General features: G+C 32.8%; 1 protein-coding gene across 1 annotated transcript in view; it reads left to right on the forward strand.

Moving 5' to 3' along the window:
* The window catches only part of LOC149796054 (serine/threonine-protein kinase SIK3-like), a 111,711-nt gene that overhangs the window by 55,073 nt on the left and 38,337 nt on the right, over positions 1-18,301 (forward strand). The window contains exons 4-6 of the mRNA XM_089965975.1: positions 97-258; positions 11,537-11,661; positions 16,144-16,267. Of these exons, the coding sequence (XP_089822101.1) occupies positions 97-258; positions 11,537-11,661; positions 16,144-16,267 (411 nt within the window). The remainder of the gene's footprint in view (positions 1-96; positions 259-11,536; positions 11,662-16,143; positions 16,268-18,301) is intronic.

An 18,301-nucleotide genomic window follows, 5' to 3' on the forward strand; every position in this document is an offset into this window, starting at 1 on the left:
ATTCAGGGAGATCAGAGATTATGAGACACTGGTTGGTCACTTTGTTTGAAGTTTTTATTGAGAACAAGAATTTAACTTGGATTTTTTTGGTTTCAGATCACCTTGTAGCACATGGAAGAATGAATGAGAAGGATGCACGGAAGAAATTCAAACAGATAGTAGCTGCTGTGTCCTACTGCCACAGTCGACATGTTGTACATAGAGATCTCAAAGCAGAAAACCTTCTGCTTGATGCTGGTCTAAATATTAAAATTGCAGGTATGTCGTTTATGCAAGTGGAGTACATCTTGAACACATTTAAACATTCAATTCATAGGACTAGTTGAAAATTCAATTCATAGGACTAGTTGAAAATTCAGTTCATAGGACCAGTTGAAAAATCAATTTATAGGACTAGTTGAAAATTCAGTTCATAGGTCTAGTTGAAAATTTCATTTTATAGGACTAGTAGAACACTTAGAATCTGTTTACAGAAATGAGCAAGAAGCTTCAGCATAAAATTCAAATTTATTAAATTAGATATAATTATACTTCCAGTAATAATATTTAGACATAACGATACAATAATACTATTTAGACATAATGATTTTTGCAGTAGCAATATTTAGGCATGATATTTACAGTAGTAGCACTTAGATACAATATTCACAGTACTAATATTTAGACATAATGATGCAGTAATAATATTTAGACATAACAAAGCAGTAATAATATTTAGACATGATGATGCAGTAATAATATTTAGACATAATAATACTTTAATAATATTTGGATATAATGATTCTTACATTAGTAATATTTAGAATACTTAGATACAATGATATTTACAGTAGTAATACTTAGATACAATGATATTTACAGTAGTAATACTTAGATACAATGATATTTACAACAGTAATACTTAGATGCAATGATATTTACAGTAGTAATATTCAGATGTAATACTTACAGAAGTAATATTTAGAAATAATGACACAAATAACATTTAGATGCAATAAAGCTTACAGTAGTAATTAGACATAATAATACAGTAGTAATTTTAGATATAATGAAACTTGTAGGTACAATATTTAGATGTAATGATACTTACAGTAATATTATTTCAGTCTAACAATATAGTAATAATTTTTAGAGATAACAATACAGAACTAATATTGAGATATGATAAAGTAGTAATATTTAGATATAATGATATTTGTAGTAACAATATTTAGATATATTGATACTTACATTAATAATATTTTGACATAATAATACAGTAGTAATATTTAGATACAATTATACAGTAACAATATTTAGACATGATACAGTAGTAATATTTTGACATAATGATACAATAATAATATTGAGACATAATGGTATTTATGACAGTAATATTTAGATATAATGCTACTTACAATTGTAAGATTTATTATGCAAGGAAATAACTCAAGAGATAATGACACTTGTAAGGTTTCATGAATATAGCTCTACTTTGAATAAATTTTCTGAAGATTCATTTTTGACTCTGCAGGTCATAGACCAGAAATTGGTTGTGTGATTGTTTGTTAGCACAAGTTTGTTATTGCCACTCCTTGTAAATAATTTAGATTGCATTGAAACTTTACACGGGCATTCATCTATAGCCAAGTTGGTCTTAAATCAAAATGGCTATGCTCTGGCATCCAATATGGCAACCTTGTAAATCTTCTTGTCACTACTTCTCAGAATGGATAGTCATATCAGCATGGGTTTTCAGTAAAAGACTTCTTATGATGTCTAATAATGTATCTGTGATTTGGATTTTTAGCATAGCTTTAACAATTTTTCAGTCATTTTTCAATGATGTTGGCATTGTCATAGTACTGGGGCATCATGCCACAGACATGTAGCATAATGACCCACCTGTCGCATTCTCCTGTCACCAGGCTGACCAGTCCTAACACTAACCTCTTAATGCCTTGGCCAGGGTTCAAACCTGCGACCTCCCTCATTGGAGTTGGATGCTCTAACCACTTAGGACAGTGGAGAGGTCAATAATAATAATAATAACAATAAAGATAAAGACTTTATTTAAAGAATGTGAAACAATTAGTTGCATAGAACTAATCCTCTTTGTGGCCCGCCTGTTATGCATATTTACTTACCGAGTACATATAAATAGTTGCACTCACAATTAACAAAAATTGGGCTTAACTGAAAATGGTTCTCATCTGATGTCCAGTATGGGCACCTCAGTGACTGTCTTAAGAATCTTGTTATCATTTGTTATGTATATTTAATTTATATTATGTACTTGACTTTTGTTTGTGATTGAAGTTAGAATTTTGGTCTACTTGACTATTGTCACATTTAGCTTTCCTGGTTTTTGTAACAATTAAAAATGATAAGATCTTAATTAAAATTTAAGTTCAGGACCAAAACTTATTTACAAATTTGATGGAATTATCTGTTTGATTCACACATATCTTGGGCATTCAGTTGTGTCGTAGATCAGGTGAAATTAATATGTATTGGTTTTGTAAACAAAGTCTTCATTCCTGTTTAAAGTTCAGTCTGTGGGATCATTTACTATTGTGATCAGATATAATTTGAGAGGAATAGTTTATTTAAATTATTCATTGGAATTACATCATGCTCATTGACTTTTCGAAAACACTACTTTGGGATTATTGTGAATTCATTCAAAGACATTCTGGATTATATTATGGTGATGTATCAAGACTGTTAATACATCATCACATTCAAGACAATTGGTATAACAGGACATTTAGGACTCTATTTACAGCAGATGTATGGTTTAGTTAGGAGAGAACAGACTGGTTTTCTAACTTAATCTTTGCTTGCAGATTCTTTGTTCTAATTCATATCTGGTACAGAACCAGTCTGTAGGTATTTGGTGCTAAAAGTCAAGTCAGATTTATTCTAGTTGATGTGTGTGTTAGGGCAAAAATATTTTTGCAGATGGATTAGGAAAAGATGAAAAACCAATTCAGAGATGAATACATGAATTACACAAAACAGCGTTCCATTCTAGGGCGGCTTTACGCCCCTTGCAGGCTGTGTGGAAAGGATTTTAATATTGGTCATGGTGGTAAAACAAAGAAACCTTGAATTTGCTTGTTTTACTAACTCCAATACTAAGGTAACTTCTTTTTTACAGCAGAATTTTAATTGTGGATATGAATTTTATAAATGTAGAGGCGTTATCTAATGAGTTCTTAATAGAACATGGACTACCCCTAGCGGTAGACGATTACATTGATCCTTTGTTCAGATGGATGTTTCCTGATTCCAAAATTGCAGAAAATATGCATGTTCAGGAACAAAATCATGTAATATTGTTCGGTGATTAGCCAAAGATACTTCACTTAAAATTGCAGAAGCCATGAAAATTGGGCCATTTAGTATTGCAACAGACAGGAGTAGCAATTGTAGCAAAAAGTTGTACCTAGTCTGTGTAAGACTTTGACAATGAAAAAGGCAAAGCCAGGGTGCTCTTCTTTCATTACCAGAATTAACAGTAGAGAGAAAACTTTTTTTTTTATTTGCTTGATAATGCTTTGAATAAACATAAGTTGGCAGAACTGTATGGGGTTATCAGCTGATACTGCATCAGTGATAACTGGAATTCATAAAGGATTTGCATTTTGAAAAAAGTCTCTCATTGTACATATCAAGTTGTCTCTGTCATATGATTCATCATGCTGCTGGAAAGGCTGATGATAAATTACAAGGAGAACTCTTGAAGTATCAAGTTATCACTCTACCAGATAATGTACTTCATGTGGACAGTTGATTTTTTTTCATCTTTTTTCCCAGCTAATAGACCCAATAACTGTAAGATATAAATTTCCTCTTCTTTGTCAGGTTATGAAAGGAATATTTCTTCTTTACCATTCTAATGCTGACTGTGAGAGATTGTTCAGTATTGTTAACAAAAATAAAACTGAATTCAGATCCAGGCTCTGTAACCCAGCACTTAGTGTTCTACTGGTGTGCAAAACGTAATGAAGACTTGAAGCAGTAATTGATGTTAAAAGTCCATAGGGATAAATAAATCATTTTGTACATATGCTTATTGAATTTTTGTTATGTTATATGTGGATTACTCTTTTTCTGCATGGATTACTCTTTATGTCCACATGGATTACACTGTTTCCTCGCAGGGGTTGGCATGTATGATTATGATGTCCAGTTGGCCAAAATGGGGTTTTCATAGTTCACTTTATATGATACCTAGTCAGTCCTTAATGAAAATACTTCCAATATGGCTACCACAATAACTGCCTTTAAAATATTGTTGTCACTACCCCCCCTCCCCCCCCCGTGGATGATCATTGTGATGTGATTTTCACCAAATCAAAGTGAAATGTTACCAGTCATACATCCAGTGGCTGCCATGGCAGCTATATTTAAAATCATCTTTTCACTACTCCCCCTCAATAGATAGTCATGATTTCATCAGGTTTCCACTCTTTTTTATAACTCAATTTCAGATATAAGAGAGTCACACCAAAAAATAAAAATTGACACAGTTTTTCAGATTAATCATTTTAACAAGTTATGTTGTCAGATTATCAAAGTTGGGCATCTATATTTGTCTTTCACAAGCAGTTACTATATTCTGCAGTTGTCAGCTATTGGATTTGTTAAAAGGCCATAAGAAACACAAAATAACCATCAGCACAAAGCCACATGGTCAAGTCTGCCATTTTAAACCCTTACTTTTGTCTTATCTATCTAAGAATGTAGTAATACCTTGTATATGTTGCTGTGCTTGTGTAAAAAAAAAAGACAGCTGCAGTTTTGGTTAGTATGTTATAAGGGATTATAAGCCATGTACATGTCAAGACCATGTATAGAGTATCCATAAACATTGTGACCTTTCAGGACAATGTTTGTATTGCCTGTAAACAACCTTCACAAGTGCAGTTTATTTCAGACACTGCCTTGACCTGTCTGATGTTAATTGTAACACATACATTGTCACTGAAGATGAACTCAAGACAGCTAGCAAGGTTACCTCTGTCACCATTTGCGAAGTACAATAGTCACCTGTATAGTATTTTTCATTACGGAAATCCTGAGCTATGTCTTACACATTATGATAATATACTTGTTTCTCACTTGTTTGCTCATATGTGTGATTGTCATTTTTGATATGCCACATAGGGAAGTGGTAACAAAAGCAGTTTTAAGATTGAATATTGACCATATAGGGCTTTTGTCAAAACAAGATCTGGAATAAACAAATACTGAGGATTTTATTAAATTCAAGTGCCCAGTTTATTTTCAGTGATTAATTATGACTTATTGACCAGTCAAAGAAAATATTTTATTTTTTTTGTTGTATATGTATGTATGTATGTATGTATGTATGTGTGTGTGTGTGTGTGTGTGTGTGTATATATATATATATATATATATAATTTTCATCAATGAAATTATTTATTTCATTTGAAACCTTGATTGCATTGAAGTGTGTGTGTGTGTATATATATATATATATATATATATATATATATATATATATATATATATATATATATATATATATATATATATAATTTGTATTGTGTGTTGGCTTTTGTCCAGGATTATGTTATGTATATTTGATTGTTATTGCATGATTGACCTGTATCCATCATTGAGGGTAGGAGTAGGGCCTACCTGGCTAATATCTTTTTTTTTTTACAAACAACATATTATATAGCTGATTCTTGTCTCTGAATATAGATTATACATTAAGATCCTTATTACTTGGAGGTAAACATGTTTATGTTTCCTTTTGAGCTTGGAAGTTTCTAGAAGGGATCTTATTTATGAATCTGGGAAAATGACCATCATCCTGGTTCTGTTATTGTCTTAGTTTTTTATGTGGTGATGTTTACTTTAGAATTGTTCATTCCATATCTTAACATCAGTCTTGTTGGAATCAATTTTAGTTGTTTTTCAGTTAATATTTGAGAGGATTTATTTATTTAAATTATTCACTGGTTTTTAAGTGATCAGTAATATTTTCAGACTAAATCACTATTTTGGGATTATTGTGAATTCATTCAAGGACATTTGGGATTATATTATTGTCATACATTAAGACTTAGAATATCAACATTTTTCCAGGCTATTGGCACATCAGCACATTTTAAATTAAATCTCATTTGGAAAGCCGCTGGAGTTCATTTGGAATACTCTATATTTTTATTACTTATGATAGAACTTTTAGGACTACTTGGGATTTAATTCAAAATATTGTCAGTTATTTTTTAATTTTCACTTTGTATTCAAGGAAAATAAATTATTTGTTGAATGTTACAACACTTGATGGTTTTCACTCATTTCTGTTACTTAGTTTTAAGACTATTGTGTCCTCACAGTATATATGTATGTCTGCTGGACATGATCAGCAAATGAACTCAAATGACCATTGGCTAACTCAGCATGTTAGATGTTAGAAATACTGTAAGTTGAGGATAATAAACTTATCTTTTCTCTGTTTATACACTCTACATCTACAGGTAAAGCACAGGATAAAAGCAGTGAAAGTTTATCTAATGAACTTGTGAAACCCAAGAATTGAATGCTTGTTACTAGGTCTATACTTCTATACTATTTCAGAAAGACATTAAAATAATAATCCCATTGCACCATGGCAGGTGCTGTTAATAACCATGTGGCAGTGTGTCAGCACAGACTGGATCATATATTTGTAGGGTACAACCAAATTAAAATTAAGAATACTGGCAACAATGACTAATGTTTATTTTCATCTTTCAATAAATAATTTGAAGATTTGATGAAATTAGAATGGTCAGTCTTGACCTGAAATGACCATCAAATTAGTATTATGTATTTTTGAGTAGTATGTCATATTTTGTCCAAAAATAATTTGTAAAAAAACAGTCAAGTGGCAGAAAGTATTATTGAATGATGAAAAACTATGTGTATAGTTTTAGAAAGAAATAATTTTTATTAAAAATAGTGTGATAGAAAACTAGTAAAACATGAAAGAATGATACTAAAACTAAAACAACAGCTGATCTGGAATGGAAAATGGCACATTTTCAGGTTCATCAAATAATGATGTATTTTTATATTTTGTTGTAAATAAGGCCAACAAAAAATGTATGTTATTGCACAGGTTTTAAAATTGGGGGGGGGGGAGTGCTAGGGTTGGCAGTGAGAAACAGTAATGGTCGGCCAGCTGGAAAAAAAAGAATTTTTTTTGTATATTTTAATAATCGTTTAAATACAGTCAGCATATCCTTATTTTTGACATGCTGAATCTCTTTAGTTTAGTGCTCTCTGCTGACTTAATTTAAGGTTTTACTAATATATAATGTTTACTCTAATTAAATAAAAATAATATTCTTAATTTGTTGTCAAAACTGGATGAAATAATAGCAATCATGTAATATGAAGAGTCCCGCTTTATGTTGAAATATTGTAACCTTGAACTCAGATTTCATTTACCATGGTAATGATCAAATTGTAAAAACATTATTTTGGCCTGGAGGGATTTAATCCTGTAAAGCTAAAAACCTTGATATTCTGTCTTTAGCAAAGAATAAGTGTTTCTAATAATAAGGCAGTTTCTGTATTTAGTGTTTCTGGACATTAGATAATTCAGGTTACTCAAGATATGTAACTCCTTCTAATCCAGAGAGAAAATAAATAAAGTTGTTACATCCATTGATATAGTTCAAAGTGATCCAACTGCAGGTCATTTTTGTTATTGCCTGTACTCATACAAAAGGTCAGTTCTGTAATTATGGTATGTATAATTAACTGACATTTTTGGTCCATGTGTATAATTAAATGACATTTTTGGTCCATGTGTATAATTAAATGACATTTTTGGTCCATGTGTATAATTAAATGACAATTTTGGTCCATGTGTATAATTAAATGACATTTTTGGTCCATGTGTATAATTAAATGACATTTTTGGTCCATGTGTATAATTAAATGACATTTTTGGTCCATGTATATAATTAAATGACATTTTTGGTCCATGTGTATAATTAAATGACATTTTTGGTCCATGTGTATAATTAAATGACAATTTTGGTCCATGTGTATAATTAAATGACATTTTTGGTCCATGTGTATAATTAAATGACATTTTTGGTCCATGTGTATAATTAAATGACATTTTTGGTCCATGTGTACAATTAAATGACATTTTTGGTCCATGTGGCCTATGGTGCTGAAGATGTTGGACCAACTTAGTTCATTGCACTTCTTTACATAGTACTTCAGAAATATAGAATCATTTGAATAGAAAATATTTACCAAAGGTAATACTTAAATATTTTTACTGAAAGTATTGTATGAATTTTGTGTGATTTGTGAGTGTGTGATTTGGATTTTAATGTAGCTTTACAAATTTTCCAGTCATATCGCTATGATGTCTGCAGTTTGGTAGTTTATGGTGATGTCTAGCATGGGGGCATCATGATGCAGACATGTAGCATCATGTACCACCCAGTCACAATATCCTGACACCAGAACAACCAAACAGGCCTAACATTAACCTCTTGATGCTGAGTGCTAAGTGAGGTGGTTGTTAGTACCATTTTGTAAGTTTTTGGTATGATTCATTCGAGGTTTGAACCTGTGACCTCCCGCATCCAAGGCAGATGCTCTAACCACTTAGGTCACTAGAGATGTCATTTGAATTTTGTAATCAGTTGAATGATAAAAGATGAAGCAAAGAAAAGACATGAAATATTGGTATAATTATGTGTTGGAAATGTGGTTTTTGATTATGGTCATACAGTTGGAACATTATTGTCATTATTGGTTTTAGCCTTTAGTCATACAGCAGGAACATTATTGCCATGTAAGTTAAGTTATATGTAGCAATTAAGAAACTTCAAGTTACAAATGACAAACTTCCTGAATAAATCCCATTATTTAAAAGAGCAGCAAGCATTGGTCCCAGTGGTTTAAGAATAATCTTATCAAACAAGATCCCAAACTACTCAAGATAAACCAACTGAATCTGACCCACCAGACGGGGAGCAGCCCATTAGTACCAGTAGAAATGCATGTGCTAAACCGAATCGAGACTTAAATAATCTACAAGACTTTCCAAAGATATGCTTTAGTAAGCATGGAGTCTTTAGGGGATGGACAACAGAGACAGCTGGCAAATGTTCTATACCTCCAAGACCTTCATAAATATGTCTAATACCATAATATAATGGAAAATAGTCAAGGTTTAATGGCAAATTAGATTTTTTTACTTCAGGAACATGATGCATTAGTGATTTGCTTTCAGGAGACATTTTTAAAAGAACATGTTCCAGTAGTTGTCTGTCTTCAGGAGACCTTTTTAAAAAACCCACAATCCAGTAGTTGTCTGTCTTCAGGAGATGTTTTTAAAATGACATGATCCAGTAGTTGTCTTCCTTCAGGAGACCTTTTTAAAATTTGGAAAAGTGACAACTTCCTGTGGTCTTGGCAGTATGCAACCATGAAATAAGTACAATCCCTGAAAGGACTAAACTGCTTTTCAACTATCACTAAAAAACTATTTGCAAAACCAGGAAACTATTGATGATGAGAGACTGCTCTGGCATATGGAATCCACTGGAGTGGATTTGGATGTCAAACAAGAAAAGTCAGCCTGGTCTTGCAGCATTTATAAGAAACCATCTATAAAGAAAGAATATATAGTCATTCTGTTTTCAATTTGGAATAAGCTTATGATGCCACATGAAAGTACAGTGTAATGAATGACCTATTCAACCTATGTATAAGGAACAGCCACCTTACTTTATCTGAAACCTTTTTCAAGACAGAAACTTGAGAGTTAAGTGTTTAGCACCCTTTATGAACTATCATAAGGAAATGGGCGTACCTCATATTGTTCAGTATCAGAATTAAGTGCATGATGAAATGCCAGAATCCAGGAACTGGCTGCTTATTATACTGATGACTTTTTGATATGCAATATTACAAAGTGCATGCAGTTGAACATCTGTTACCAGCTTAAACAGTATCAGCCATCAGTCCAGTTATCAAAGCAACTGCCATTATCAGTAGTATACTCCAGTCCAGATATCAAAACAACTGCGATTATCAGTATCAGCCATCAAACCAGTTATCAAAACAAACTGCCATTATCAGTAATATCCTCCAGTCCAGTTATCAAAACAACTGCCATTATTATTGTCAGCCATCAAACCAGTTATCAAAACAAACTGCCATTATCAGTAGTATCCTCCAGTCCAGTTATCAAAACAACTGCCATTATCAGTGTCAGCCATCAAACCAGTTATCAAAACAAACTGCCATTATCAGTAATATCCCCCAGTCCAGTTATCAAAACAACTGCCATTATCAGTGTCATCCATCAATCCAGTTATCAAAACAACTGCCATTATCAGTATCATTAGAGGCATGATGTTTGTTGTCAGCATCATTTCCATGAAATTCTTCAAATAAAAAGAGTCATGTTGCAGTGCATGCAGGACTTGTGATTGAAATTCAGATCCTACCATTAGATCAGCTTGAGCTGGCTATCATTTATTTGTACTTGGGCAAGGCCCTTTTCTTATGTATCATGGGTACTTAAAATAACTGGATTATGTTGCTGTGTGGTAAAATCTCGTATACATTCAGATTAAAATTTGAACTGAAATGAAGCAAATTGAATTAATTAAATACAGACAAGAAACTTTACCTTGTTTTTTTATTCCTTCTTGCAGCACATGAAAATAAAGTATGGTAAAGTAAAGCCACTGAGAATTGATGCAGTTGCAGATTACATGCAATCAGAGTCATTACAGTTATCATTTTCCTTGGATATTTATTCTTATGTAAGGGTAAATAATACTAAAGATTTCTGAGTGAACTGTAACATTATGATGACATTTATATGGGTGACAACAATACATGCATAATGCCCAGAATTGATGGAAAAGAGAAAAGGCATTGTTGGAATGCCTAGATTTGGGACCCCAATTATTCTCAAGAAAGGAGTCATAGACTCCAAAGTTCCTTGTGAGGATTATGACAATGTTATTAAGAAAAATGATGTTAACAAATCAACTGGTTGTTTTGAAACAGGCTTAGCTGACAGACAAATTGACAGACATGTATCATGTGAATATAAAGTGTGACCCCGCTATAGCACGCTCTGTTGTAACATGAATTCGGATATAACACAGTCGTGATGTGGCTCCTGAAATTTGATATACATGTATTTTCTTGTACACGGAAAAAAAATCTTTCTTAAAATTACGAAAAAAAATGTAAAAAGATTGTGTATGAATAATACAAGACGGATGTGGCATGGCTCCTGAAATTAGAGTGGTAACATTAATTAGACAATATTAGGTAAATAATCCCGGATGCATCTGGGTGCAGCATGAAGAGGGATAAAAAGTCATTTTTAGGAAGTTCAAAAAGTTGCCTTTTAAGACAGATGCTTACTAAGTAGAGGTTTATTTCTGTATTAATTTGTTTTTACAGAAGTTTTTAAGTATTGGTAAAGACTAGCATTATGACTATACTATGATGAGTTTGTCTGTCTGTCTTTCAGATTTTGGTTTCAGTAACAAGTTTTCCCCTGACAGTAAGCTCAAAACATGGTGTGGAAGTCCGCCATATGCTGCTCCAGAGCTCTTTGAAGGGAAGGAGTATGATGGCCCTAAAGTAGATATATGGGTAAGATCAAGAGGTTTGTCGCAGAGTGCGATATAGATTGCCAAATCCATTTGTGGGGATAGATTTTAGTGCTCTTCATTTTATGCACATGCTGAAGACAAGTTTCCTGAAAAATGATTGGTCATGAATTCAGTTTTAGTTGCCTATTGACAACATGTTACAAATACAGACACACATTATTCATATAATCTTTACCATGTAATATTTAAAATTACCTAATTCCTTTTGTACATGGATAAGATAAACATAATTCATAATGACATACAGCGCACACCATTTATTTGACACATGCAGATAAAGACTGGTTTGCGTACATGGAATCCATCATGTTCATCCAGAGTTCTGGAAGAGTCCATGTCTGATGCCACAAAGAAATAAAAGGGAGGCTACTATGTTATGGCCAAAAATAGCTGAATAGGAAAGCTGATCATTCCTTAATAAACAAATTGACCCCTCCACATGTCATGGTGGCATGATTTTTTTAAATGTAAACAGACCACCCTGTTTTAGCATATATTTAACGAGCTGTGTTACACTCTATATAGATTTTAACAGCATTGAAATACTTTGTGCACAAAACAGTTAGCTACTATGAGCTACATTTAATGATGTTAATTTGAAAATTTACTGAGCTATAGCTGCGGATGTCATTTGTGATGCTGTGATGAACAAGCTAGAAATAACTTTTAAAAATGTTCATGAATTGAAACCATAAAGCTTAAGAGGAAAAATTCTTACACCTTTGTGGCTTGGAACATTCCAGTGTCAGTTCATTGTTAGTTTTGTTTCAGCTGAGTATTTTTTGAAGGACTGCTTGGATTGAAACAAGGTTTAAAATCAAGAAGAATTTGGTCAAAATTCATTTTCACCCATGTCAGTCAATATTTGACACAAGTAACATTTGCTATTTGACTTTAAACTTTGCCATGACATACACAACTGAGGTTTCTTCAATTGTTCCTTATTGGTAGAGGTACCTTATCATATGGGCAATTTTTAGCTGTTTCATGTTATCAGGTCTGTTAATTGAAACAACATTTGTGTGTGACTTAATGATACATTTTCATCAAAAAGCAATGTTACCATGATTCACTTGGTTGTTGGATTAAATTTTTATTTATAGCTATATTGGTCTGAGACCAGAAAAACTTGTTGCATGGCCTGTTTATAAAAGGTCCATCTGTCTGTTGTCACAAATTTGATGTTGCTGCCTTTAAATTAATTGGAGGATTGCCATGAAACATGGCCATCATAGCTGCCATTTTAAAAATAGATTTTGCGTGGATGTCCAATATGGCCATAATATGTCATTTTGAAAATCTTGTTTCCACTGCTTGTCATCAGTGGGGTTTTCACTAAAAGATTTCTTATTTAGTTGGTCTAAATAAAAATGATGCTCATATGACATCCAGTATTTCCACCATTCAATGATCATAGTTTTCCTAGATGAAAATATTGCTGATCTTACATGGTTGCCACAGTGGCTAGTTGTGAACATATGATTACTAAAAGAATATTAGAGATGGTTTCAACACTTAGCAGTTAAAAAGAAGAAACGGTCTTATCTTGAATTCCAGGAACTTCTATTTGGAGAGTAGAGCATCAGTCCTTCAAGGGACACAGTTTTTAAGGCATCATGCATTTTGTTAATATGTTTTCCATCCACATGTAACCAATTTCATTTGTCCACAGTAACTAGAGTTGTTGCTGTAGTTACCAAACTTTGTGAATGGTTTGCACATGGGCAAAAACCCAGTCAGTTTTATGGGTCAGATTGTCAGAGGTCAGGGTGACTGGATGAAAGAAGAAAAAGGGTTTCTGCACAAATGCTTAATCACTTTTCTCATCAATGGATATAAAACTTTGTGGATAGCTTGTACATGGGAAGAGGAAGAACCTCATTGATGTTTTGGTCAAAGAGTCAAGGGTCAAGATCACTGACAGAAAGAGGAAAAGTGTTTCCATGCAATAACTTGAGTTTTCTACCGTTTATTAATCAGACTGTATGGCATTTTGGGTAAGGAAGAACCATATTTATTTTGAGGTCAAAAGTTCAAAGACCAAAAGTTCTGTGACAGGAAGAAGGAAAAAATGTATCCACATTTGGGATATGGAAGGACCCACTTGATTTTGGGCTCAGATGGTCAGAGGTCAAGATTACTGCAACTCAAAGAAAACGTTTTGCATACTCTAACCATCTGCATTACCACACTTTGTGGATGCCTACGTAAGGAAAATTTCTGTCAGTTGTGGGGTCAAAGGGTCAAATGTCTAGGCCACTGTGATTGAAAGAAGAAACATAGGTATATTTTTCATTGTAAATTTGTTTTTGATCACTTAACTTGACCAGTGTTTGTGGAGGGCTTGCCGTTAATTTACAGAAGTGGACTGTTGATTTGGGCATTAAATGGGTTAAGGTCAGAGTATCATTTTAGCCGAAAGAAGAAAGATTTTACAGAATAATGTTTATTGCAGATTTGGTTCTTTTTAAAAATTTTGTGGACTTTGGGTAATAAAACATTGGGTCATTGACCAGACAAGTTTATGGTATGGTATGGCCAGTTGTCCATTGTCCATCAGTTAGTGCAGGCTTGTTCTTGATGCTTCACTTAAAGGTGGGGCCCCGAGTGGTCTAAAGCACTCACCGTTATGGATCACTGCCATCTCACCTCTGTCTGCGTGAGTTCGAGTCTCAGGCTCAGCTAACGTGGGTACGTGAGAAAACCTGCCAGTAGCTTTCTTATGTGTTGGTGGTTCTTCCTGGTGTTTTCCAGGGTTCTTCCTCCACCAATTATACTGGTCACCATGTATAGCTTATCTTGTGCTGAAAAATGGCGTTAAACTCTACAACAACAACAACTTCACCTAAAGTTATTGGCAGAAAGCCATGAAACTTTAAGAGTCATCTGATGGTCCATTTGGTCCTAAACGAAAATGTTGCTGCTCAGACATTATGTATGGCTGCCACAGTGGCTATGTTGAAAATTTTGAAATCAGTATTTCAGCTGAATGGATTGTCATGTAGCATTGGTTTTCACCAAAGGACCATGCATGGAATGACTTGGATTTTTTAAACCAAAAGACTTGAGTGATGTCTTCTTTGTCCTGAATAAAAATGGTGCCAAGCTGATTCCCAAATATATTCACCACAGCAGATAATTTGAAAATCTTGTTATCACTGAAGAATATCAGAGATATTCTTAACACTCAACAGTTAAAAGGAAGATATGGTCTTATGTTGAATTCTTGCAAATTGTTTTTGGACAGTAGAGCATTAATCCTTTTAAGGATGTCCTGTTTAGTGTGTTAAGTGTGCCTTCATAAAGAATTATTAGATTCACAGTGGGTGTAGAATGTACTGTTTTCATAACTTTTTAAAATGCAACTATTGATGAAAGGAAAATGAAACTCTTATTTCATTATACACTTTAAATGAATATTCTGTAATGGAATTTAAGTTTATACCAGAATTTTATTATTACTGACTGTAATGGAATTTAAATTTAAAATTAACATGCAGTTTTACAAACAAGGTGGATTATTTTGAACCTTTCTGTGATAGTCTTTGGCTATGAAAGCCACGTTGACAGCTATAGCTGTTGTGTCATTAAGTCACATTTAGTCTGTCACTGATGCATATTCCACCAGTTCACTGGACATTCATTTTTGCAGTTTATTTTGGAAATGAAAAAGGTAACACAGAATGACAGCGTCAAACTATATGGTAAATGAAAATTAATTCCTATTATGGAAATACACGAGGAACCAGTTTATAAGGCTGTCAATTTAGTACAACCTACATGAAGAATCCACTGATGTAACTTGGGCAAAATGACTATAAATGAATTGATTTGTAAACTCAACATTATATCAACAACTGTTATAACTTGTAATTAATAATGATAACCATTCATGCACATCATGGGGATTTGAGAAAAAAATTGCTTTTATTTTATACTTGTGTGCAAAATTACTGGGGAAATTTGCTTCACATTTATTTCATTCATATGTTTTCACACATAATAAAATATATCCTTACATTTTCACATGTAAAAGTACAAGAATACCCACCATGCAGTGTGATCTAAGTCATTAAGTGGAATTGGCATTACCTTTCAGGTGTGGAAATTAGTTTTTGCTATGGTCATTTAGGATAAAATGGTAAAAATCTGAATGCAATGAATAAGTCATCCCAAACCTATAATTCTCTTAAATCACTATTATTATTTGGATTAGCCTGTCTTTGTATATGATTGAAATGGAAGTGAGCTTACAAAAGGATTTAAGAGTTTAATCTTCTTAGCCTAAGTTTGGGAGAGAAAATGTTAAAATGTTTTTCTTCGTAGTAAATATTGGACATGTTTCATCTTTTGGTATAAAAAATATATATTTTAACTTGTGGATTTTGCCATTGGTCCATTTAATATTTTGTGTTATACCAAGGTTTTACGAATATTGAATATAATTTTTTCTATCTTGCAGAGCATGGGTGTTGTATTATATGTACTTGTTTGTGGTGCTCTTCCATTTGATGGAAGTACTCTGCAAAGTCTTCGGTCTAGAGTGCTGAGTGGCAAGTTCAGGGTGCCTTTTTATATGTCAACAGGTAATTTTCCTCACAAATTTTTTATGTTCGTGAAGAATAATTTCAACAGGCTGACATGAGTTCTAAAATCAGTTACATTTCTATTATTTTCTGGTGCAGAAAATGTCAGTGTCTAAATAAACAGAGAAACATACTTGCTATAATAACTTGAATCATTTCAAAGAAGCCACATAAATTGTTGACCCATGATTTTTCTGACAAAATATCCAAGATTTGAAAGTGTTTCTAATGGCAGCACATAAATATATTCATGAAAACATGTCCAAGAAACACTTTCCCCCCAGCTCAACATTGATTTTCTTTTCTCCTCATAGCAGAGATTTTTGTAATTGTTTATTGCCTACTGCTTGTTACAAAGAAGGGTGTCTTTTTTTAATGATTCACTTTCAATATTTAGTGTTTTGACATTTGACCTTGCTATGACGGAAATAATATTAATGGATGTAATTCAAGCTCAAATTATGTGAATGTTTATTAAGTTACTTCCCTTGATATGGCTTGTACTCTTGCACTATAAACAATACAGAATTATTTCAGTAGAAAATGCTCAGCAAAGGTAATTGCTCTGCAGTTTAAATCAGCATTCTTTTAAGAGATAAATATACAGTAAGACTTGAATAACTAATATGAAATTTATTTAGAGGTATATAGTTATTATCATAAAAGGAATGTGATTTTTCACTATATTACAAGCTATTTTTATCCATTGATTCTGTTTGATTCAGCATTAGTGGAAACCATCTTTATTTGCATTAATTTGATTTTTGGGCTGGTATCAGATGGGTTTATGTTTTTCAGAAAATTGCCATGTTGTAAATCCTATTTAAATAAAGCACATGCTTTTCATAAGATTCATATATATGCTTTAGACAATTCCAAAAAAACACATAATCCAAATCAGCTATGACACTTCTCTCTGTAAAAGGTAAAAATGTGATGTGATTGGTTGCAGGTACTGTTTTCAGGTAGTCAGTATTCTAAAACAGTCTAAGGCGACAAAACGATATTTTTCAGCTATTTAAACTGTGCCAAATTTAGCAGATTTAAAATAAACTTTAATCATCTGAGATTGACAAATACTTCTGTATCATAAATGTAACATTTGATTCATTTAACAAAGTAAGTAAGTAGTATGACAACTTTTGTTTCTCATATTTTTTCCTTGTATCTACAGAGCAAATTGCACTGTGTGTAGTTTATGGTCTTCACCCATCATTTGATATAATTTGGAAGCCTTAATTCATGAATCACTGATCATCATTAATGAATTGATAACTGAAGCCTTAATTGATGAATCACTGATCATCATTAATGAATTGATAACTGAAGCCTTAATTGATGAATCACTGATCATCATTAATGAATTGATAACTGACAGTGTTCACAGGATCTTGAAAATGCTTGAATTTTTGTCGATAATTTGCTCAAAAAAACATTTAAGAGTTATTGTTTAACAATTTTTTTATACTTAATTCTATTTTGTGGACTTCACATTTCATAATCAGCATTCTTCCTGAATGTATGCAGAGTTAATTACAGTGCTTGGAAAGTTATTAGTGCTTGATTTTCTTGATGCAGTGTCTATATGAACCATGATTGATTTTTATCCAACACCACCCACCAATTTTCAAAAGCAGTATAGAGATTGTGATATTTTCTGTATATAAATCCATCTCTACCACTTTCCTTCTAAAGTTTGGGTGGATATTCATGAATTTTGTGGCTATGTAGTCCCTGATATAACCATCATAACTTCATGTTATGTAGCCCCTGTGGTTACCATCAGAACAGTGGGGTTATGTAACCCCAGTCATGTCCATTAGAACTTTATGGTTAAGTAGCCTCTGTGGTGCCCATCAAAAAGTGGAATGTGGCTCATGCCTCCATGCCTGGTGTCCCTGTGAGGATGTCAAAGGTCATATGTACAAAAATTTGAATTACAATGACATTTTCAAATATTTTCTGACCAAACTTAATATGTGCAATCATATGCAGCTTGATGTAATGGATTTAATATTATGGTCCATGAGTCGA

The sequence above is a fragment of the Sinohyriopsis cumingii genome, chromosome 7, assembly GCF_028554795.1.
Source record: "Sinohyriopsis cumingii isolate HCF-2022 chromosome 7, ASM2855479v2, whole genome shotgun sequence".
Lineage (NCBI taxonomy): Eukaryota > Metazoa > Mollusca > Bivalvia > Unionida > Unionidae > Sinohyriopsis > Sinohyriopsis cumingii.